The 24,347-nt window shown below is 42.1% G+C and overlaps 2 protein-coding genes across 6 annotated transcripts in view; one reads left to right on the forward strand and one right to left on the reverse strand.

Annotated features, from left to right (window-relative positions):
• LOC118412288 (protein FAM189A1-like) overlaps positions 1-7,479 on the forward strand; it is an 8,798-nt gene extending 1,319 nt beyond the window's left edge. The window contains exons 2-8 of the mRNA XM_035815063.1: positions 973-1,029; positions 1,445-1,570; positions 2,401-2,568; positions 3,196-3,353; positions 3,833-3,923; positions 4,488-4,652; positions 5,267-7,479. Coding sequence (XP_035670956.1) covers positions 973-1,029; positions 1,445-1,570; positions 2,401-2,568; positions 3,196-3,353; positions 3,833-3,923; positions 4,488-4,652; positions 5,267-6,190 — 1,689 coding nt within the window. The 3' untranslated portion in view covers positions 6,191-7,479. The remainder of the gene's footprint in view (positions 1-972; positions 1,030-1,444; positions 1,571-2,400; positions 2,569-3,195; positions 3,354-3,832; positions 3,924-4,487; positions 4,653-5,266) is intronic.
• A 528-nt stretch (positions 7,480-8,007) lies between these two features.
• Positions 8,008-24,347, reverse strand: part of LOC118412273 (tight junction protein ZO-1-like) — a 36,329-nt gene continuing 19,989 nt past the window's right edge. For 2 of the 5 annotated variants that reach the window (XM_035815022.1, XM_035815026.1), the window contains 16 exons: positions 23,932-24,102; positions 23,326-23,355; positions 22,465-22,616; positions 20,815-20,865; positions 20,550-20,645; positions 20,122-20,204; positions 19,177-19,387; positions 18,574-18,671; positions 17,985-18,146; positions 17,490-17,612; positions 17,064-17,215; positions 12,920-13,161; positions 11,776-12,547; positions 11,351-11,553; positions 10,870-11,013; positions 8,008-10,503 (listed from right to left, as the gene is read on the reverse strand). In XM_035815022.1, the coding sequence (XP_035670915.1) occupies positions 10,313-10,503; positions 10,870-11,013; positions 11,351-11,553; positions 11,776-12,547; positions 12,920-13,161; positions 17,064-17,215; positions 17,490-17,612; positions 17,985-18,146; positions 18,574-18,671; positions 19,177-19,387; positions 20,122-20,204; positions 20,550-20,645; positions 20,815-20,865; positions 22,465-22,616; positions 23,326-23,355; positions 23,932-24,102 (2,881 nt within the window). In that variant the 3' untranslated portion in view covers positions 8,008-10,312. The remainder of the gene's footprint in view (positions 10,504-10,869; positions 11,014-11,350; positions 11,554-11,775; positions 12,548-12,919; positions 13,162-17,063; positions 17,216-17,489; positions 17,613-17,984; positions 18,147-18,573; positions 18,672-19,176; positions 19,388-20,121; positions 20,205-20,549; positions 20,646-20,814; positions 20,866-22,464; positions 22,617-23,325; positions 23,356-23,931; positions 24,103-24,347) is intronic. The other 3 variants (XM_035815023.1, XM_035815025.1, XM_035815024.1) reach the window with 3 other exon arrangements.

The raw sequence follows: 24,347 nt of genomic DNA on the forward strand, positions 1-24,347 counted from the left end.
GGTCACTTCTATCCATCATTCAGAAATCTGGCACTCAATCACTATCCTGCACTGTCAGGTGTATCAGATCATGTGATGGTTTTTGATATCTAGTTCTATTAATTAAGTCATAAGAACCTCAGGAGCTATATTACGGCTGGATACCAGGCTAATAGATTTATGCTAGAGAACAAAAGATGGACAGAAAATTGCAACAATAATGTTACCGAGCCTCCTTCACAACATTTGGGGGGGGGGGGGGTATCGTCCTGGCAAAACTTCCATTTCTGGTATAGGGAACCTCAGCCAATGTTGAAAATTGTCTGCGATGGAGGCTAACTACATGTAATTGCTCCAGACAGCAGCATGTAGTCTATGCAACTATTGTGTAAATGCATAATAAGAGTAAGACTTTGCAGGTATTTTATTGTAGGATTACCATATCAACAGGATTACCTTGATTTATTCATCCTTAATGAGAAAATTAAATATGGATGAGAAAAGAGTTGGACCAGAAAGGATGGTTTGAATTACGTCATATGATTACAGATTTGTGCAAACTTTTGGCATTAATGCTTAAAAGCTCTTTTTTTCTAGCATAGATGTAGTTGTCAACATCATGAAAATTTTGTTGGGTATCAAGATGGATGGCATTGTGGCATTGTATGGTATTATGCTAAAGGGTATGATATACTATGATGCTACAGAGTCCAGAATTTACATGTATTGGTACTAAATGTAGGTCCAGATCCTAATGCTGTGCCCTTGGGAAAGGCACTTAACATGAAATTCCCAATCGGGGAAGGAGATTTTCATGAGCAACCTTTCTTACAGTTGGTCTGTCTTAGGATGTCTGTCTTTCTGTTGAACACTTACGATTGGGCTTCAATATCAATTTGATATTAAAAGTATTTAAGCCATGAATTAGTACAGATATGTGGATTAATAATAAGTCCTAATAACAACATCAAATGACAATTTCTTGTTCTACAGGCAATGTTGTCCGGTGGTGTTGGGATGATAGCCTGGAAGCAGCAGACGTCTCTGGCTGTAAGTACCTCGGGAAAGGACAGAAATCTTTTGCACTTCTGAGTCCTGACCCTTTAATGTAAACAGAAAGAGGAATTTTAAACACTGTTGTATGGTTTTTATGTGTATACATGCCATGGCATCTACTACTATTCCTACTGTTTTGTCAGCATGTCTAGTGGAGACAACTAGGCTGAATTAAGCTAGGATTAAAGCAAAGGAACAAATAGAATTGCTATCAGGATATTCGTTTATTTGAATGTCCATCCATCCATCCATCCATTAATCCATCATGAATGCCAATCTCAATGAATAGCAAAATTACTGGCAAGTTACAGATGAAAGTTCCCCATTCAAGGAAGAGCATTTCAAACCATGATTACAAGTTAATATGAAGATACAAGACCCATGAATTATTTCTCTTGCCCCTGTATAGGTGAGTTTCTTCACATTCCTGTCTGCTGTGTGTACACTGTTACACCTGGTGGCTGCTGTCCTGTCTGGGGAGAGTACCACACTGCTGTCATCTCTCAACTCCTGTGTACCTCAGGACATGGGCAAGGTCAGTGCACATCCACCCAATCCATGTATCGGTTTAGCAATAATCATTATCTACATCATCCTGTACAAGTATAACCACAATTACTGAGCCTACCAAGATGAATAGAGGAGCCTTGTGGGTCATCTCTACAGCACATGTGCTCTGTAGTTTACCTTCTGATAGTACAGACAAAAATGAGGTCCTTCAAAGAGAGTACTGGGCTCCTATATTCGAACAGCCTTGATTTGAGCTGTCTTTGTTTCCTGATAGAAAGAAAAGTCCTGCTATTGCTGGGCAGGAAGGATACCAGTGGTAACTAAGAAGCCAGCGTGTGTTTGAATAACCACTTTTTATTCTTACACTATACATGTGCTTGCCAAATATCTTGGAAATTTGTCATCTGTTTGGTTGGCTATCCTCCTTAACTTTCAACAAAACTGCCCCTGCAATTTTATAGGAAGTTGATAGGGGGTCCCAAACTTTCACCACTTCTCCCTTACACTTGTATCTGCCACTGAAAAATCAAGAGGACAACATATCCATGCAGTATCAAAGATACATGCACCAAAAGTTCTGCAGCAGTACCAAAAACAACATTGACCTTTGCATCCAGCCTACACCTACCCAGATGCCAAATATCATATCTACATGTAGGTTATTGCTCTGAGTCTGAGTCATGACTACAAAAGTCGAAGTGTTTAAAAACTTGAAATGGACATGTTTAGGCGGAACAAACATGATACTTAGTACATGTATAACTAACCACTGCTTCTTGACTAATTCAAAATCAGCCACTCTTGATTAAAAAAAACACACTGGAATCATCATGGTATTTGTGTGTGTGTTTGCAGACATGTCAGTGCCTGCTAGGGGGCATTGCCGACTGTTCCGGTATCCAGACCATGCTGCAGGAGCTGATGTACGCTGTCTGTGGGACTAGCGTTCTGTCGTGTCTGATCAGCGCCCTGTCCGTAGCTGTGGGCTGTATGCACTTCATCAAGAGAGGGCCCCACCAGAGTGTGAGTGGATTATTCCCAAAGCAATCCTGTTTGTTGTGTTCAGTTCAATCACTAACATTCTTCTTTGTTTGAATTGCATACCCGTTAAACTGCCTCGTGGTGTAACACACCAGGTTTGTATTGAAGAGTACAAGCTGCATGTCCATATCTTATTTGATCCATTTTGATAAGTGTGCTGGTTTCTTTTTTTGTTCTTGAAGTGTGCTCTCCTCAGACATGGGACCATGTGATTTAAACATCTAATTGACATCCCTTTTGTAAACTTAAAGGTACTCCAAGGAGGATAAAAAAATTAACCTCCTTGGGTACTCATTTTTACCTGAGTGGAGTGAGGAAATTTGTGTTAAGTGTTCTAAGGGTACAATTATTTGGGCATGTCACCAGATTCAAATCCAGGACCTTTAGGTTCTGAAATAAACCTTACCATTACGCCACCCACATGTATCATCTTTTATCATGTCGACTTTGACAAATAGCCAACTAGTGGGATGTGATGGAGTATCCAACATAATTGTGTGTATACAATGTACTTGTACCGTCATCAAAAGTGTTCTTACAATTTGACTTTATGAAAATGATTCTATGATTTGTGCTTAAACCTTGCAAAATCCTTGCTGTGATTGACAGATGCTGTATGGACACAGCCTGGCCTCCCCAGTCCTCCCCTCCGACTCGTTGCGCACACCAATGGAAGACGAGATGTTCCCCGTAAACATGGTACAGCCCGTCCCTCCTCCTCCTTACTCCCCTCCTGGCTGCTACATCTCACAACATGGAACTATCAGGTCAGTTTTGTCTTCAACTTGCAGGATTCATCTCTAGTAGTAGTAATGGTTGATTTGATTCAACATTTACGAGAAGGAAGCAACAGACTTGCAAGCAACCATATCCTGAATTGCTTAAAAGTTACAATAAAGTTTGTTGCTTACATGTACATTTTTACATCAGACTGCTCATAACAAATGTATTTATCTAGTCAATTATTACCTTCTATAAATTAATAATTCTAAAATTGTTTTAAATCATTCTCTCTAAAAAAAGTGTTAGTAGACATTTTTTTTTAATATTAGGAGCTAAGCACATTAAATTCAGTAGGTAAGGTTGGCCTCAATTTTACATTTAGGTGATGGAAGAGTATTGTTTTCAGCACATTAAGACAACAGCACATTAAGACATTTTAAAAGTGAACTTTGACAGCCACTAGTCAGGCTATACATTGCTAAATGCATGGCCTTTGACATATAACCTATACTTGTTTTCCCAGTGAGGACCCACCTCCATACTCCGCTGTGGACCCCCTTGCCAGGGTTACAGAGGTCGGTACAGGGTGGACAACTGAGGTTCAGTGTTCTGTGGTAGGTTTGCATCACATTTGTGCAATACATTTTAATGTAACTCTGGTTCACCTTTATTCGAGGGTAACCTATATCCATTGTTTGTAAGAAAAAAAGTATATGAAGATATGAAGTCGACAGACGGTGGTTTCAAATCGGAACATTTTGAAAATATTGCAAATTTGAAACCACAGTCAGCAGACTTTAATACTCCTAAATGTGCTGTTTTTAAAGACAACGGATAAAGGTCACCCCACAGATAAAGGTGAACTAGCGTTATATAGATAAGTTCATGAAGTAATTTCATTTGTTATCTAAAATGCACAATGTAATAAATAAAGGTAAAGCTAATGGTAGTCCCATAGCCTTTTTACGGCCATAGGGGCAGTGGTTTGTTAGCTACTGTGTCTAGGGTATGATACTGGAAGGTTAAGTCTACCCTATCCCATTTTATGTCTGTGTCTGCTAGCCAAGCCACTAGGCCATTTGATGCCAAATGTGAAGTCCTTCTTGATTCTGGCAAATGTTTGTGTTCTATACAATGTCAATGGTCGCAAGTTTTTGTTCCTTGCTTGTGTATGATAGGATGATGGAAGCAGGTTGAGCCCCAATGTAGAAGGAGCCTGTGGAACACAGGCAGTGTCACACTCCAGGATGGCAGTCTCTCACTCTGGAACTCTGAACAACATGCTGGACAGTCTGCAACTGGCCTCTAACTTCACCAGTGGACAGACTTCCCCAAACACTAAGGTTAGTGTACTGGTATATGCAGAATTCCTGTATATGCAGAGTTCCTGTATATGCAGAGTTCCTGTATATGCAGAGTTCCTGTATATGCAGAGTTCCTGTATATGCAGAGTTCCTGTATATGCAGAGTTCTTGTATATGCAGAGTTCTTGTATATGCAGAGTTCTTGTATATGCAGAGTTCTTGTATATGCAGAGTTCTTGTATATGCAGAGTTCTTGTATAGCAGTCCACTCAGTTTACCTGAAGAAAATGGTAAAAATAGACAGGTAACCACTTTCGACTCCTAACACTTGGGACAAAGGGAAATATAATCTAAGGGACCATCAAAACCATTCAATGAATCAACTTTATCTAAATTTTTATATATCTGTCAGACTTTGTTCCCAGGCATTTTATGAAAACTTAAATCTGACAGAAAAACTCAACTAGGTGTATTTGTTCTCTGAGTGTTAGAATGTAGTCATTCCCTGTCACTTTTTTTTCTTCAGTCTTTGTTTTCATAACAGTTGGTCATCCAGTTCAGCATCATTTTTTATTGGAGACGCAATTAACCCTATGGCTTGACCAGGGCATTGTAGTTTGTTGAAAGTGTGAATGTAATTCTACTGTCCACAGGAAGGGGCAGGGTGTGAGTCGGCTGAGCTGCAGCGTGCTGTTGACATGAGTCTGGAGAGCGTGCTCCAGGCCTTCCATGAACAGACACAGCAGATGGACGGGACCGACACAAATGTTAGACACACACAAGAACCGTCAAGGAACCTCAGACATGTACCTCACTTCAACCTGCCTGATGCAACACCAAGTCCACAGGGAGCAGTCAGCTTAGGGAGAGAGAACTCAGACACAAACGTGCCACGCCATGTCAGTAGAACCAGTCAGGGCTTAAACACTCAAGAGACTCAAAGTGTGAGCAGTGATCCCAGGGTGCCCCTACACAGAAGGCAAGATGAACCACTCACAGAAGTTTCACCACTTGGCATTCAGGAGGACAGTCATCTACAGGGCAATGTTGGCAGGAAAAGTAAAGCAGAGAGACCAAGAACACTGAATCTATCTGGAAATGCAAAGCTCAGGAAACACAGTCATAGAAGCCACAAAAGGAGACCTAGATCTTTGGTTGATTCTAAAGAGCTTAAAGATACAAAAGTCCTGGTTGCTCAGTTCTTAGAGCAGCCAGTAGGAAATCTCCCCCCAGCTGTGCAGATTGTTGTGGAAAATATAAAGTCTGTTATCCAGTCTGATGAGCACCACCTAGCAGAAGTCATGCACAGTGCAAGTGTCCTTCAAGAAGTCGAAGTGCGGCACTCCACCTACAGGTACAGCCTGAGCTCCACTAGTTCCAGCAGTCACGTCTCTTCGTCGGGCTCTGTCTACAGGACAGTGGAGGTTTCCAGCTCCACCGTCTGTAGGACAGCAGATGCTTCTCCATCTAGCACTGTTTGTAGGACAGCTGATGCTGCAGCTGCTGTGTCCAGGACAGCTGAAGGCCAAGGCTGTGTAGAGGCAGCAGGAGACATTTATAGGGAAACTGTGCTGTGACAGCAGATGTTTCTCCATCTAGCACTGTTTATAGGACAGCTGATGCTACAGCTGCTGTGTCCAGGACAGCTGAAGGTCAAGGCTGTTTAGAGACAGCAGAAGACTTTTTGCAGGGAAACTGCAGTGACAGACATTTCTAGATTTAGCGCTATTCATAGGATAGCCTCTGTGTCCAAGACTGCTGAAGAGCCAGCAAGTTTGGATACTGCATGAGACATTTACACTAAGTTACAGGGAAACTGTTCTGTGACATTCAAACATGCATGTCCTCAAACCATAGCAAAACAGCACATCTTCTGAGCATTCCAGAAAATGAATTAAGAACTTTATACTACGTCCAGACTACATGCATGGGCAAAGATATGTAAGTTAGTCGTTTACTGGGACTGAAACATTTAGGAATTGCCTTCTTGCATCTAAAAGCAGTTACAGTAGCCCCTGCTAGTGCAATTTATCATTCCAGTTCATTTACTGCTGGCACCTATACTGTGCTACAGTAAGTATCATTATAGCTTTATTGCATTCACTGTAGCTGTCACAACTTGTACTTTTAGCTGTCACATGTCTATTAACTAGTGTACCAGTAATTGCCATTGCCTGTCATGTTATAGTCTACTGTACATATGACATTGAATCTGTGTAAATGTTGATGCCATACTTAACATGTTATTGTACCATGGAAATTGAGAGCACTGAAATACTATGTACTACATTATATATATATAACTATGTGAATTAGCCATACTTAACACTTTTCTGGCTCAATTTGTTGCATGGATTTAGATACATTGAATTATAAGCCAGACTCTTACATTACTCATATTTTTCATTTGCACATGATACAGACCTCAAAATCAAGTCTTCAATTCACAAAGACTGGAAAGGAATTAACTCATGACTATGTTCATGTATTTGAAGTTCAGATTTGGTAGTATCCTGGGCTACTTACATTTGTACATAGTCATGTCCTGGGCTAGTTGCAAGACATTGTAACCAATTATCTTGTACCTTGCATGTATGACTAGTAGACTGAAGCAGTTACCCTTTTCATGACAGCAAAGGATACACATACAAGTCAAGTATATCTACAGCAAAGTTTACACAAGGTAATAATAAGATAGACTGAAACAACACGAGTGTTGATACCAAGGCCAATGGCAGGGTAAGGGTGAATATTGAGGTGTAAAATATGAGTGTATAATACCAGCCTTAAGCACTCGGGCAAGAGAAAATGGACCAATATTGAATACTTGATTAATTATAATAAAATTTGGAACCCAGAACTTGAAGGCACTAGTGTCACATCTACATTTCAATGCTTTTATAAACAAGAGTTCAGACCTCATGCCTACACAAAATATTTAGAGCCTTTGTCTTATTACCTTTGTAGCTAGTAGGTCATGTCTTTGGTAGCATGTGTTTGTGTGTGGAGTTGACCAGCATACTGCCACTTACTACATACCCATTCTCTCAGCTGACATTAGTTGGTTCACGTCCGTGGTGTTCCTTCCACCTCAACTACCTTTCTTCTAACTTCAAGCTAAAATAGGTATACATCATAATATGTAACACTGAATGTACTGATCTTCAACGCCTCAAAAGATCATAAACATGCTGTACTCCTCTACTCGACAAGTTTTCTTTGATGTCTCATAGTGAGAGTTGTGCTAACATTGCCAGTTTCTGATTTAAAATGGATGCCAGAATCTGCAATATGATGGCAACTTGTTTGAGCCATGCAATGTGTTCTTCTGACCATTCTAAAAGTAGATTAATATTTGAGGAAAACAGACTAAATGGGAAACAATACAGACAGATACAGCAGTATGATTTCATTTATTTGTTACAAAAGAAGAGAATTCCTTCAGCAAAATATATACTAGATGCCTGTCTCACCTACAAATAATTATTCCTTTTTGATGACAAAATATTCCAACAGTGAATATCCATCCTGGAAGATAAAACGTGTATGTTGTGACGCACCCCTTTTCTTTCAGTCTAAAGACAGCCAATACCTATACTTCTTAGAAAAGTTGGAAAGAGACCCTCTAACCGTAAATGAAAATAACTTCTTGAGAATTCCCACTGAGGTTCTTTGATCATCCCAGGAAATCATTGTCTATTGTAGGGAAGACAGACACTGTAACAGCTGAAGTCAGTCAGATTTATGCAAAATACATTGTGGCATGCTTGTATCATAAAGAGAAAACGCATCAGTAATGCACCTACACCAGGCCAACCCTTCTGTAATACCTTTATGAACACTGTAAGGCGTCCTTAAAGATTGGATTCCATGCAGTGTAACAAAGGGATGCCCTGATGTTGGCCTGAGCCTCACTTAACCCACAACAAACATGGTCTGTTTTTACCATGGTACCATCGGCACATACAGGACCATTACTGAAGAAACTCAGTTAATAGGAGTATACATTATAGAGAAGCTTGCACAAGTTAGGAAAAGTCTTAATTAATACTAAGCAATTATATTAGAAAAATGATAGCTTAATATATGGGAATTCACAGCAAGAACGCTGGAAGATACGTGCATTACATTTTCAAGTTATCACTAGTAGCAGTTATCAGACCTGAATTTTATCATGCACTAACTGAATGAATATAGCTTAGAGTACAATCTGAAGTACTACGATTGCCATTAATAGTAGTTGTTACAGTATGAGTAGAAAAATACTTTGATGTACAAAACAAACCCAAACTTTTCCGCTTCCAACCGTCAAACTTCACCCATTTCGACTGATATGACTGCAGTAGCATTAGTAGATGCCAAGTCTGTATCTTAACTAAATATTTTCATACAAAACCTTTCAACATCATTTAACTGACCTCTGCTTTTGAGAATCTTTCCTTACATTACCAGTATGAAAACGGAAAATAACTGCACAAGAAATACAGTTGGCATATCTCTCCCTGGAACATGTACTGGTTTTGCTATATAAGAAAAATCAAACCTGTAAATGTGTAATACAACAGGTCTTTGCATCGTTGTTCATATATTTGGACATAAGTACACTTTTCCCTCTTCCTTCCTCGAACATATCAGTCTACTAGAAGTTCTTGAACTACCCTAACAGTCATCCCACACATTCATTCCACTTGTTGTATACAAGGATTTAGTTAATCACATATACTTACGGTTAAATCTTAATCTTCTGAATTCTTTGGCACAAAAGGTAATGGCTTATTCCTATGTACAAGGGTAAAAATTAAAAACAAGAGAAGCTACACGACTTGCTAACAAATGCCCCCCTCCCCAACCTCTCAAATGGATGTTTCAACATTTTCTGAGGGTATTTAGTGTGTATCCACAAGTTTGCTGTTTCAGTCATAAACATTGCCATTTTCTCATCTTCTTTATGCACTTTGCTGTTTATATTTTATATCCCACATGTCAAGTTGGCCCTTATGCTAGCTGCCTTTTCTGTTTCAGATGTTTAAGTAAAAAGGCACTTCTGGGGGAAAAATTTTCTATGGCAAAATATTGGATCTGCCTTGATTTGAATAAAAACAAGATCTCAACAAAAAAGGTGCTCTTCCAAAAATGTCAATTTTGTAACAGTGTGTAATTAATTGAGAACAGACCTTGTTGTCAGCAGTTCACAGCCTTCATCGCATATGTTGGCAGCCATTTCCTATTTGTCTTAGGAATCTTAAGCTGAGAATTTCCACATTGTTTTTGGGTACTTCTCACATTAATGTACAGTATCAGCCCTTCAAAACTTAAACGTGGGATATCTTCATATATTGAATTAAAAATGGGTAAAAAAATTAAAAATAAACTGCATCCAAACAGATAAAATCAATTCCGTATCTGGGGGAAGTGCATCAATGCTTTTTGTATTCCCATATGGATACACTGCTTAAGGACAGGCAGGAACATTTGGTCCAGTCCACACACAGGCATGTCAATCATTGTCAGTTCTTGTGACTCCACCTACAGAAAGAGCTGTCAGTCATTCTTAGCTGTCTTGTGACTCCTCCCACTGGCAGAGCTGTCAATAATAATCTGTTGTCTGTTCTTGTGAATCCTCCCATAGAAAGAGCTGTCAATCGTAACGAGGTGTCTGTTGTTGTGAAACCTCCCACTGACAAAGCTGTCAATCATTCTCAGTTGATGTTTGTTGTGATGACTCCTCCCATGGACCCTGTGTGATCGTACCGGTGGAACCTGGGCCAGCCAATCAGTGCGAACCATGAGAAGTGGTCGACCAATACGGAGACGCTGCTGGCTCCCACCTGACACTGGGAGTTGTTGTTCATCCCTGGTAGGGTCATGTTCTGCCATTGGGTGGGCTGGCCTGGAAAAACAACAACAATAACAGCAACAACAGTCATTACAACGTAGCTCAGTACTGATTGGACAAGGATAATATGTATGCACATGTGTAGGTAGCAAGATAAAAAAATGCCTACAAATCCTTCTCTACGTCTAAGTTCAATCTTGCATGGAAATTTACAACATGGGATCATTTTCTGCTATTCACTGGCCTGGAAAACCTAACAACAGCAAGAATCATAACATGTTGGTACAGACAGGTTTTGAAGCTTACAACATTACTGAATATCTTTAAGACAAGCCCTCTTATATCTTGACATACATGCACATTTTCAAGACTCTTACACTATGATTTACTACCACATGACTGACATATGCCTACACTTACCTGTGGACGTATCGCTGGACTTTAGAGCGAAGGACCAGCCATCTGGTGTCATGGAAGCACAGTGTGGCAGGCGCAGCTCCACTGGCTGCAGGAACTTCAGCCCGTGGGGACCACACATCACTAGTGGACTCAGCAGGGTTTCACCTGGTTGGGCATGAACAAGTACACATGTACAACACTGTTCCATATCTGCACATACATTGGTACAAACATTTTGTGGTATACAATAGACTAATCCTGACTATCCATCACAATTTAGCAATTCAACCAATGATAGCATGGCAATTAGCATTTTGACCAATGAGACAGTGTCTGCACGTCTGTCACATAATTGTACGTTTTGTTTTCATTTCTACATTTTGGCAGAGATAGTCGGGGCTATGTTATGGATCTACTATACTGGAGGCCAAAACAGCCGCATAAGCAGAACAAAACATTGTACTAGCTCTATATAGAAATGATTTCAAGACTTTGGCCTGACCTTTGTCCTTGTCCAGTGGCGGCAGGATATTGTTGTCTCGACACACCTTGAAGTAGATCTCCTGTTTGGTACCCTCTGGAATTGCTCCCTTGGGAATTATAATGCTGACTCCAGTCTCAGCATTGGACAGCACCCCTCCATTGGAGTCAAACATGCCCCGTGCTGTTGCTATCACCGTGTGGTTCTCGTCTGGTTCTAGTTCACTGGACAGGGAAGCACAGAAATCTTTAGAGAACCATGGGTCAAATAAATTTGCCTTGTACTTGCAACATTGCAAAATTGATGCTTTCTTACAATACACAAGCCACAGAGGAAACCTAAATTTTTATCATTATCTCATGTACTACTAAGTGATGCAGAACACATTTAATTTTCCTAAAATGTTGCACATTGCTGTTACTATGTATTGAGGTTAGACATATTACCTGGCATGGTCCACCTTCTGGTCACCAGATGAGGACATCACCACGGAGTCTGATGTCGGAACATGGTCCAGCTGAGTCTTGGGAATCCTCAGGTCGTCCAGCGTTCTCCTCCTGAATTCCATGGCGGAATACACCGCTGGCTTCAACCCGTCTCTGTAGGAACGGTTATACACGTCCCTTTCTCTTTCTGGCGTCATCTGCAGACGCGCAGAGTCGGCGCCGTTGTCCCTCCTGTTCTCTGATTGGTTAGATCCAGTGTCGGACACCATGCTGTCTTCTCCTGTGTCCAGTCTCTCGATGACAGGAATAGTTTTGGTTGGATAGACGGAGGATTGCACCACGTCGCTGCTCTCGATGGCTGAATCCACAGGTGGGGAGTGAGAAATGTGGGGCTCGGACTTGGTCTTAGACAGCGGCGAGTACTGTCCGCGACGGGGGTCTGTCATGGGACCGTTGGACAGCGGCATCTTAGGATATGTGGGGGTTGGACGTTGTATGGAGTTCGTGCTTTGAGTATTGCTTCCAGTCAGGCTAGTCTTGCTCCCACGTGACAGGGAATGGGCGGTCATGCGCGTGAACTTGTAGGGGTCGTAGCCTCCTGACCGTTCACGCGAGGGTAACGTGCGCCTGTCGTAAGATGACGGCTGACCAAAAGCTGACTTGGGAGATTGGTTGTGATCCTGAGGAGCCAGGTATTCTCGCGAGGCAGACAACACTTGTGAAGCGCGATGTACATGTCTGTCATATGGAGGGGGCTGGGTCTTACCACCACCTGTGAACAATAAACAATGACATCCAGGTAAATCATCTGTCAAATTGACATTTTCATTCAAAAGTCTTCATCAGAATTGACGTGAATCATGAATGGTATTAACATTCACTCTGAACAGTATCTCAAACCTGACTGCCATCAAACCAGAGGAAGTCACACCTTAAATTATCAGGTACATTTGTAATTCAAATAAACACGTACTACTTTAGAGTACCTTTTCTTCCATGCACCATAAAAGACTAAAACAAACTGCTGGGCCACATCACTCAGGCCCAATCAAATTGAGTCATCAAGTTTGGCTGCCCTGCTGTAAACCATACTAGAAGTTATTTTCTTTTCAAAGATTGAGAGTGTTACTACTGAACTCCTCACCTTCCCCTGTGTCCCTTGAGCTGTACCCGTTTGGTCTGTGCCGCTGTTCACTTGGGTAGCCGCCCTCATCCTTCCGTGGGTAATTGTCGTAGTTTCCGTACCCTGTTTGATATGAAGGCTCTTTCTTTCTCGTTCCCCAAGTGTCGTTGTGTTGACTATAGTCCCTGTAGCGATCGTTGTCTGGTGGCAGTGTGGCGTAAGGCTCAATACTGGAGAAGGAACGTGGATGCCGATTGTTCTCTCTGCAGACAACCAAAGTACAAAAATTATCACAAAGGCCACACTGGTCGTTGAGAAATAACTAAATGTACACCTCTGTATACAAGAGGTGTCATAATGGTAGATTGCTGTGCCTGTCACAATGTTCTACCTTAAACTGGTCATCAACTGACAAAGTTGTCATCAGGTAGGTTTTGTTGATCAAGGTACTTCAAGTATACATGGCAAGAACCACGATTTTATATGTATATATAATGTGTATATGCAAATATCACTTAAGGAAATTTTGTATGAATGAAAGCAGGGTCAGAGGTCAACCAAGATGGCTGCCCTCTCAGGACCTCCAGCCCCGGGGATTCCAATCCAACCTAATCTTCAGCGGTGGAGGTTCCTGGAGGACACCATCTACACTAGCTAAGTAGTGAATAGGGTTTAGAGTTCTTTTTTGTTCTCATTTATAATTTTCGTTTGCTAGTTAGGAGGAAAAATTTCACTTCAATGTGACATTGGCATGGCGCCCCCCTCCCACCCTAGCGATTCTTACCTTATGAGTTTACGAACGTTTTCTTTTGTTTTCACTGCCCTTCTCGCCATTAGTATGTCTAGCAATGATTCTTCAAGTGCCCGTTGTGGGATTTGTGACCTACCAGTTACTTGGTCTGACAGAGGAGTAGAATGTGAGACATGTGGAACCTGGTTCCACGCATCCTGCCAGCACATTGGATCCGACACTTACCTGAACATCACCCTTGACACAACATGGCGATGTGTCATCTGTGCCAATGCAAACTACAGCAGCACTCTCTTTGACCTACACGGAGTTGAACAGGAGTATAGCAGAAACCTTAGCTCCTCCTCCCTCCCAGACAGCGAATCAGGATTCAAGCCTCTTCACTCCTCTACTCCCACCCGCAACAGTCAGCATGGCAGACAGCTCAATCGACCATTGAGGATGCTGAACGTCAACTTCCAGTCAGCTTCTGGAAAACCCGCAGAGATAGCAAATATGTTGCACAGCACTAAACCAGACGTTGTCTTTGGAACAGAGACCTGGCTCTACCCAGACATCAAGACCACAGAGTTCTTTCCTGATGGCTTCAACGTCTACAGGAAAGACCGCACCGGAAAGATTGGTGGCGGAGTCCTCATCGCAGTCAGGGATCACCTGCAGTGCACAGAGGTCCCCGAGCTTGACCCTGGCGGCGAAATTCTGTGGCTGAAGCTACTTATACGCAACCAGCGTCCACTCTACCTCTGCGTGTTCTACCGCCCTTCCTCTTCTGACAAAGCAGCCCTTGAGAAGCTCGACATGGCACTTCGCAGAGCCTCAGCAATGAAGAACGCCCAACTGATCATTGCCGGCGACTTTAACTTTCCATCATGGAACTGGGAAGCCATGACGCTGAAACCAAACCCCGTTTACACGACACTTCACCAACAGTTCGTCGACCTTCTATATGATACAGGTCTAGACCAGATAGTACAGGACCCTACACGTGGGGAAAACACACTAGACTTAGTCCTCACAAACTCTCCATCCCTCATCCCCCGTGTTGAAGTCATCCCCGGTATCTCCGACCACAGCATCGTGTACTTCGAGTACAAGACCAAGCCGGAAGTACTGCAGAACGCTAACCGTCCCATCCTCCTCTATGGGCGCGCAAACTGGGAAGCCATGAAGCAGGACATGGAGACACTACAGCAGAGCTTCACAGACTCGGAACACATGTCAACAGAAGAACTGTGGCAGAAGTTCAAGTTGGCATTGAAAGGTAGCATGGCCAAACATATCCCAACTAAGAAACCTAGACGAAAAGAATCCCTTCCCTGGATGACCTCAGGCATCCATCATCTCATTAGAAAGCGTGACAGACTCTACAGGAAGATGAGGAAAAGTGGCAGCCTGGACATGCGGAAGGAAGTCAAGAATCTGAACAGAGAGATCAGGAAACAGATGCGGCGCTCCTACTGGAGATACACCGAACACCTGTTCTCTCCCACCAGCTCAGAAGAGAGCTCCAGACATAGTCTGAAAAGATTCTGGACCTACGTGAAGCACCAGCGCTCCACCACCACTGGCGTACCTGCCCTAAAGTCAAATGGAAAGCTTGTCGTTGACCCTAAACAAAAAGCCGAACTACTGAACAAACAGTTCTACACTGCGTTCAGCGAAGGAGCCACATACACAGCATCAGAATTCAAGGACCGGTGCCCAATGCCTGACTCTCGTAATGACTTTCCCTCCATGGATAACATCACGATCAGTACCAAAGGCATTGAGAAGCTCCTGACAAGACTGAACCCCACCAAAGCAGCAGGCCCAGATGGCATCACTCCACGCGTGCTGAAAGAGCTGGCCACAGAACTCTCCCCCATACTCACCACCATTTATAAGTCGTCGCTACACACAGGCCAGGTACCCAAGGATTGGAAGGAAGCATTGGTGACTCCAGTGTTTAAAAAGGGAGAACACTACAAGGCATCCAACTACCATCCTATCTCCCTCACCAGCGTCCCTGCCAAAATCCTTGAGCATGTCCTTGTTAGTGCCATCATGCATCACCTTGAATCGAACAACATCTTGTCCACTCAACAACACGGTTTCCGCAAGCACCACTCCTGCGAGACTCAGCTCCTCGAGTTTGTTGAGGAAGCCTCGTCAGCTATGGAGAGCGGTGTTGCAACTGACGTCATTATTATGGACTTTCAAAAAGCGTTCGATCGAGTGAATCACAGCCTCCTCGTACACAAGTTAGACCACTATGGGATCAGAGGGCGCACCAACAGCTGGATAGCGAATTTTCTCAGTGATCGCAAGCAGGCTGTGGTGGTCAATGGTGCCCAGTCGAGCTACGTGGATGTGAGATCGGGCGTCCCACAAGGTACGGTGCTGGGACCGTGTCTTTTCCTCACCTACATCAACGACCTGCCGGAGAGGATCTCCTCCCCCTCTCGTCTATTCGCTGATGACACTGCCGTGTACCGGCTGATCACTTGCCTTGAAGACTCCTCAAAGCTGCAAGAGGACCTCGGTAAGTTAGAAGACTGGGAGAGCGAGTGGGATATGGCCTTCCACCCAGACAAGTGCAGTCAACTGCCCTTGACACGTGCCAGAAAGCCGCCCAATGCCCACACCAGTTATAAGCTCCATAACCACACCCTTGAACGAGTTCCATCCGCCAAGTACCTTGGAGTCACATTACAAGCAGATCTATCCTGGGGCAAGCACATCGATAACACCTACTCTAAAGCCAATCGAACATTAGGATTCCTACGGCGCAACCTGAGGGTTTGTTCTAGCAAGACAAAGGAGCTGGCGTACAAAGCACTAGTCCGACCAGTTGTGGAGTACGCCAGCTCCGTTTGGGATCCTCACACCAACAGAGACATTAGCAAAATTGAAAAGATCCAACGCAGGGCAGCCCGTTTTGTCCTGAACAGGCACAGAAACACGTCCAGTGTTTCTGATATGCTGGAACAACTTCAGTGGCCTTCCCTTCAAGACCGACGCCGCACCAGCAGACTCGCCATGCTGTACAAAATCCTGAATGGTCTGGCACACGTGCGCTGCAAAACACTGAAGCCTCTACCTAGTAGCAACAGATGCCGAAGGGGTCACAGCCTACAGCTGCAACATATCCCCTGTCGCACCAACTACCGACTCAACTCCTTCCTCCCCAGGACTGTTCGAGAATGGAACAATTTGTCCGAAGAAACTGTACAGTCCCCATCCCTGGCCCGTTTCATTCTAAAAGTATCCAGTGCCTCCTAGAGCATTAGTGGTGACCTCTGACCCCAACATGTCAATTATTGCCGAAGACTCGGCAGCTGGACATTACGGGAAGAAGAAGAAGCAAGGCCATGGTCATCAGTCAATGGATAGACAGTCCTACATTTTGCAAGATAACACCACACATGTCCCTACCTTGGGAAGCTGTTGTGGCCTGACATGTTGTCCCCTTGTGGATGCCCATAGGCATTGTAGTAAGGACCATGGCTGCTGTGCCTGTTGTTTTCAACAGGGGGCCTCACAGACCATGAGTTGTCCCTGCTTCTTGGTGCCTTCTCCGGGGGGAACTACAGTAGGAGACAAAATCAGATCAGAACAACAGGCTTGTCACGGTTAAAAACATATCTGTAAAACACAGAACAGAACAGTAACAGAAATTAACACAGTAGAGTAGAACAGAACAGAGTAAACAGAGTAGAATAGAACAGAGCATCCTAGACTTGACAAAAAAGGAAGAAGTCGAGTTGAAAAGAGTACAGTTGGGTAGAGCAGAGCAAAACAGAAAAGAACAGAATAGACATTACAGGGCAGAGTAGAACAGAACAGAGAAGCAGTCCTTACCTGAGAATAATTGCCAGGCCTGTCAGACGAGAGTTGTCGTGTTGGGTGCGGAGCGTACGGTGAACCTGTGTGAGGGGGCTGTCCATCAACTGTCAGACTGGGGTCTGAGGTAGACCGACCCATCTGTAACAAGAACAATAGTGTCTTCAGTAGCTTGTATGGGTTGTAGCTCTTTTGAATAGGACCTTACAGTGACACTGCTTGTAAAAAAAACGCAAGATGAATTTTCCAGGTATATTCTTAGACCTTTATCTGTGAGGTAACCTTTATCTTTGGGGTAACCTTTATCTGTTGTTTTTAAAAACAGGGTATTTAGGGATATCGAGTCACTGAATGATGGTTTCAAACTGCAATATTCTGAAAATATTGCAGTTTGAAATCCCCTTACGTTGACTTCCAAAAACAATGAATATAGGTTATCCCACGGACAAAGGTGGATTTAGTGTTATCTATCAACTGGAGAGATGTTGCCTTCAGGTCAAAAAGCAAACTCACCCTTCCTGACTCTGGCCCTGTCTCCCCCCACGTGTCTGACGTGTTGAACATGCTGACGGGACGACTGTCCACGGCTGTGGCGAGGTTACCTTCAGACGAGGAGGCATACGAGAAGCGTGCCGACATGGGGAACAGGAAGTCATCTTCCACATTGTCTTCCATCTGAACGGTAGGATATGATTAAGCATTAGCCTCAGGAATGGTATTACTGCATGTAAATGGGAAAAATAAGTGCAGTTTAACTTAGTTAATATGCCATCTATTAAAGTTATGGCAGAGACAAAGACCACACAATCTAAAAAAGCTTGCCAAGGGTCACAGAGAACTTCACTGCACATTCAGCAATAAGGTTCAGAGTAATAATATTCAGGTTTTTAATATTCAAAATTATCAGGGTTCATTACAAGTTTATAGCCATTCTTTCATCCCCTATTCATTCATTAAGTTTATAGCCATTCTTTCATCCCCTATTCTCCATTCACTCCTTTCTTATATCCTTCCATCCGCCCATCTCTCCACAATTTATCCCTCCCTTCTTGCCTAAACCCATCCCTCCCTCCCTCAGTCCATCCCTCCAGCTATCCGGTACCTTGTTCTCAGACATCCAGACCGGTTGGGACTGTTGTTTGCGGATGATGTCCTTGACCTTACTGTACCAGGCGTCGTTATTGGACAGATGAACCACAGCTGTTCAACAAACACAGATGTAGAGTTACTCCACACTAATATTACATACATGTACTCATAGGGAATTACAAAAACAGATAACTTCATGTTTGAAAAATCCATTGATTTGATTCCAAGATGACCCACATATACCCAATATCACAAGTCAGCAAATTGCATTGAGCTTTTTTTTAAACCTACAAAGTCAAGTACTTTTAAGCTTTAGCACATTATATACAATAAAATTCGGTACATAAATATAACCAAAAAAATTTGCAGATATTTCTCTACTAACAACAGTCAAAACTTTACCACAAAGACATCATGTTGGATTAGTTTATTGCTAAGAACAACAAATCATCAATTTAACATCATCAATCCATTGACAGTGCAATTTATGCCAACCCTTTGGTATCTGGCATACAGTGTGTAAACAACTGCCGAAATAGCATGACATGATGAGGAACTTCTCTATGTAAAAATTGTCGCCCAGAGGTGCTACCAAAAATCCCTATACAACACAGACCTGTGAAGAGGTGTGAGTACCCTTGCTTTAACTTCATGGCCTGTTCAAACAGTTTGCGTGAGCTCTTGTTGGATCCCTTGGCGATCCTGGAGCGGAGGTCCTTGACAGTTTGTTTGTTGTCAGGCTGGAGGAAGATGACTATAGGATACAGCTGGGCATAGTTCAGCCTGTCTACTGCATTGGGAGTGATGTCCAACACACAGTGTTTACCCTACAGGGACAAAATAGCAATGGTATGCATTACATAATTACGTCTTTTACTCATAAACACATGTAAATTATTCATTTGTACGTACAGTCAATCCTGTACAAGTGACCAACTGGCAAACGTGACCACTTTTTAATGGTTACTTAGACAATTTCCCATTGACACAAACATTAAAAATCCTGTCCATATCGACTAAATCTTATTGCTCCACTGAGTTGTCTTCTTGTGCAGGTTTGACTGTACATGCTTCAAAAAGATATGCTTATAAGAATTATATCACCATTACTGCATTAGTGTTTTACCGGTAGTTAATGCAATATTGCAGGTACAATGTAACTGAAAAAAAAACACACAAAAATTGAGCCCTGTTGCTGGAAGTCACAGTTGTGATTTACATGACTTTGTGTGTTGACAAGAACCTGGACCACTGCACAGTTTAGTGCCTGTCAGTCTGATACCACACACTTGCAGCATGCTACATGTGTGGGTGGCCATTTCAACAACCAGCTATCAATTAAGTAATAACAAGCTGTCTAAATCTGTGGGCTGCAGTGCTTACACTACACCACAATGTATACACTTAGAGCAAGCAATGGTAATCAAAGGACAAACAACCTTCATTTGTGGATTCTCGGACTGAAAAGGATAATACATGTAACATCAAAATCTTAACATGAAAACTAGAGAATATATTGTTGCTGCCTTATGAAGGAGTTTAGTGCAGCAGTAGTGCTTACCTTCTCCACTACATCTCTGATGGCATTCAGCTTGATAATGGTGGATGCTCCACCTTTCGCCTCCTTGTCTTTTTTAATACTTTCTGTGGGAAGAAAAAAGATCAAAAAGCTCAACCACACAATATGCTACCCTCTATACTTTACAGTTACACACTATTCCTTGAGATACAAACTTTTACAAAGTTGTCTTCACATTGTTACAATTCCCAATTGATGTTGAAATATAAATATAAGCCTTCTTTCTATTGGTTACAACTGTCAATGTTCCAGCAGATTTTAAAATATTTGCTTACTTTCTATTGGTTAACCTTAGAACTGTTAAAATGTTTCAATAAATCTTGAAATTTAAGCCAAGTTCCTATTGGTTACACCAGTCAGAAAGCCCCACTGCTTGTGTCATTCATCCAATTGAAAAAGTGTTTACTTACGGGCAGAATCAAGTTTGTCAGGCATCTCTCTCAACAGGCGGTCCCTTGTTACGTCAGCAATCGGTCCGAAAATGACAACAGGCCTGGGGAATCCCGCTGGAAGTACGAGGAAAAACATGTATTGCAATTATTCATGCATCTATCATGCATTCTTTACTCCTTTCAATTCTTGAACAAATGATTCACAAAGGGTAGAAAACACCCAACCATGTACAAAATTGCTTGTGGTACATTTCAACCTTATTCAACAAAAAAATGTACTTACGTTCTTTCAGAACAACCCTCTCGTAGGCTGGGAACTTAGTAGTCGGTCCAGCTGTAAAAAAGTAATAAATTGATATGAATATCTACTTAGAATGACATAAGACTTGGCAATGATTAGCTGGATTAATATTGTTAGCATGAAAGTTTGAAAGTTAGTGAAACAAATCCATACATTTCACAATAACACTGAGAAACAAGTTTCAAAACCAAAGAGAGGTTAATATGTACATAAATAGTTATATTTCAAAACTTTCAAAAGAACTGACTCCATTTTTGTTGGACTTTCATTTCTATCAGACTTTTATGTATGTATAAAATATTCTTTAACTTTGTAGAAAGAAAACTGTGCAAACTACAAGTCATTGTTCATACAACAACATATACATGTATACTGATACTGATATCTTTCGATTTTCTACACAAATTTAGTTATATTATCGCTACTTTATAGTAAACAAACATGCAGTCTCTCTAAGTAATTCATCTCCCAAAGTAGGTTTCATCTAAGCCAATCTTGCACCTTTTGCCAGCATTGCAGAGGTGATCAAGCGAACTAACCAAGTACTAAACCTAAAAGCACTACATACATTTTGCCACCAAAGCCAATGAAAGCATTCCTTTGCTATTGACATTTTATCTAGATTACAATTCATTTCAAGCCACATGTACATGTACACAGATGCATCCCATGCCAAACAAAAGTAAAATTTCCACACAATTTTAGCCCCCATGTTTTGTGTATTAAGTTGGTAACATTAAAAATAGGAGAATAGGTTGATAGATGATGAATAAGGAAGATGAGAATTTTTTTGCCCAGAATATTTTCAATTCTACCTCAAAAATCATACATTGAGTTAATTTGAAATTTTACATCAAACTCCTTTGAGAAAAGGGTGGAATAAGAGGATAAGGTGCAGCTACAGGACTTACCGTACAGGACAATGTAATTAGCAGGACAGTCAAAGGCTACCGTGCAGTGTAGAGAGGCAGAAGTCAGAAGTGAGTGAACAGACAGGACAGACGTGTTACTGATGTTAGTACACTTCAACACTACCACACACGGTACACTACTTTTCAATAGATCTTTTCACGGGTCGCATTGCATGCTCGGAGATGATGAGCATCATGGGTTTGGCAAGGAGAAAACAACATAATCACCATGACAAAGTGTATGCAGTGCTTGCATACTGTGTCCAGCTCAGTCTGCAGTGCCTATGGTTTCATGCATCTCCTAGCATGCAATGGGGTCCATGAAATGGTCTATGATTCAGAACCTCGCCTACCAGCCTGCAGTTTGCATTACCCAGCCTATAAAATGTACCCTGGAGAGACTGTGCTAAACCTGGACGAGATTTTCATTTTTGTGGGCGTGACAAAAGTGGAAACCTCAGCCCAGTTTAGCAGAGCCGCTTAAGGTATATTGTATAGGCAGCTGGGAAGGATTTGCATGGGAGAATGATTTCATTATGACCTGGTACGTGAGGTTGCCTAACTCTAGACTAGTACCAAGGACAGCACCAAACACCAACACTTCACACAAGATGTACAGCTGTCTGGAGAAGTTTCCTAGCTTCTATTCATCCACCTTGCTTTTGCTTCATCCATGCAGTGTGCACTTATCCAAGACAGAATCAAAGATAGGGATACAAACCATTGGACTTCCTACCAAACACAATATCATCCCAGTGTTCTTTGTTCAGGGACTTGGAGCGCCGGTAGCTGCGCCGGCGGAAAAACCCAGACCGCTTCCCGCTTTGCGACTCCTTCGCATCTGTGTTCTGCACATGTGCCAGCTGCTCTGCCCTGTGATACCAAAAGACAAACAGTTGGAAACTTTTGGGTACTGTAAAACACTGGCTGTGACAGAACATAAGCAGTCCACACCAGCAAAAGGCCTCATAAGGCACCCTTTTTCACTAGACAGCGATCCCAAAGTGACCATTGAGTGACCATAATTTGAATGACATTTAGTTTTATAATGGGAAAATGATGCACAATGTAAAAGTATGAAATAAAGACAACAACAGATTTGTTCTTTGTCTTTGAACTTTGTTGCTTGATCTGTCAAATGTTTGGTCACTCAGCAGCCCCATGCTCTAGTGGAAAGGGATGTAGAAAGACATGGTTAATCAAAACGCTTTCCTTGATGTAACATCGTCTTGTAAACACACAGCTTTCTAGAAACCGCCACGATTTGCGCCATGCAAACACACACAACCTATCACATCCCGGAAAATAAAGGTCCAGCCAAGTTAGCAGAAAGCCCATCAAGTTTGAAAAATAAATGTCATATCATTACATAAAGCAAAGATATGGAGTAAAAACTCCAAGACAGACACTAAATACCTTAGCCTTGTGTATGTGTCAGACATGAAAAAACATAAATTTTAGTATGTAGCTAGCCGGTAGAGATTGAACATTGAAGCAGGAGATAAACAAATTGAAAGCCGTTGAAAGCCAGTTATTTTTGAGGTGCCAAAGCTAGAGACCACCAGATGTTCATGTAATGTACCTGTGCTGCAAAATCAGCAGGCCATCTCCCCTGTACATGTGAGACAGAGTGGAGTCAGCTACTCATTATGGGTCAACTAACATGGTGCCACATCTAGCGATTGTTGTATGAACTGCACGGTGTTTTGGTTTAGTGTTACCATGAAATTTATGGAGCTTTGCAATCTTTTACATGGTGGACAATCACGGGTTTTACAGGTGGTTTGTTAGGTAAATATCAATTATAGCTATATTGTGAAAGCACATGTATAAAGTTCTAGACAAAATATATTCATTTGGGAAAAGAGTTGTGCCATGCTGAACCTAGCCATTTGTCTTTTTAACCTTCTCTGATTTGGCATCAAAATTCCATTATCAGGTTAACCAGTGTGGGGAAGGTAATCTTTGAGCTGTCACTTCATGAGCACTGGAAACAAAATGGCTGCCTCCATGGCCCAAGATAGCTGCTTCCATGGATGGCAGGTAAAACAATACAATTAAATTTTCAAAAATCCTGGGCCCTTCAGTTCTCAAGCTAACAACATAAACTGACTTATAATGTACCTTTCACGGTTTCAAGCTGGGGTTGATGCATAGATGGGCCATATCAATTAAAAGCTCCCCCTACCTGTTTTTGTTGGGAATGACACCCCGCTCAGTCTCCAGGTTGTTCTTGCCGATGCGTACTGCCAGCCAGGACCCCACCACCCCCTGGTGAAGCGTGTCTCTGATGTGGAAGATGTCTCCCTTCTTAAAGCTCAGCTCCTCCTTACCCTGCTTCTCATAGTTAAAGTGTGTCCTGAAACAACATCATATAGGAATGTCTAACTTGTAAATACGTTGGCTTATGATTGCATCTGTGAATGAATAACATTAGAAATTTTGTTAACAAACAGCTCAGGAAAAGATAATCAGGAAATTCATTTTTCTTGAATTCATTTTTTACTTCTATTTTCTTGAATTTTCTTAAGTAAAAATGATATTAAAATAGGAGGCATATATAGGAAATGTTTTTGACAAAGAATGGCAAAATACAAATAATGA

This window comes from Branchiostoma floridae, chromosome 3, assembly GCF_000003815.2.
Source record: "Branchiostoma floridae strain S238N-H82 chromosome 3, Bfl_VNyyK, whole genome shotgun sequence".
In the NCBI taxonomy this organism is placed as follows: domain Eukaryota; kingdom Metazoa; phylum Chordata; class Leptocardii; order Amphioxiformes; family Branchiostomatidae; genus Branchiostoma; species Branchiostoma floridae.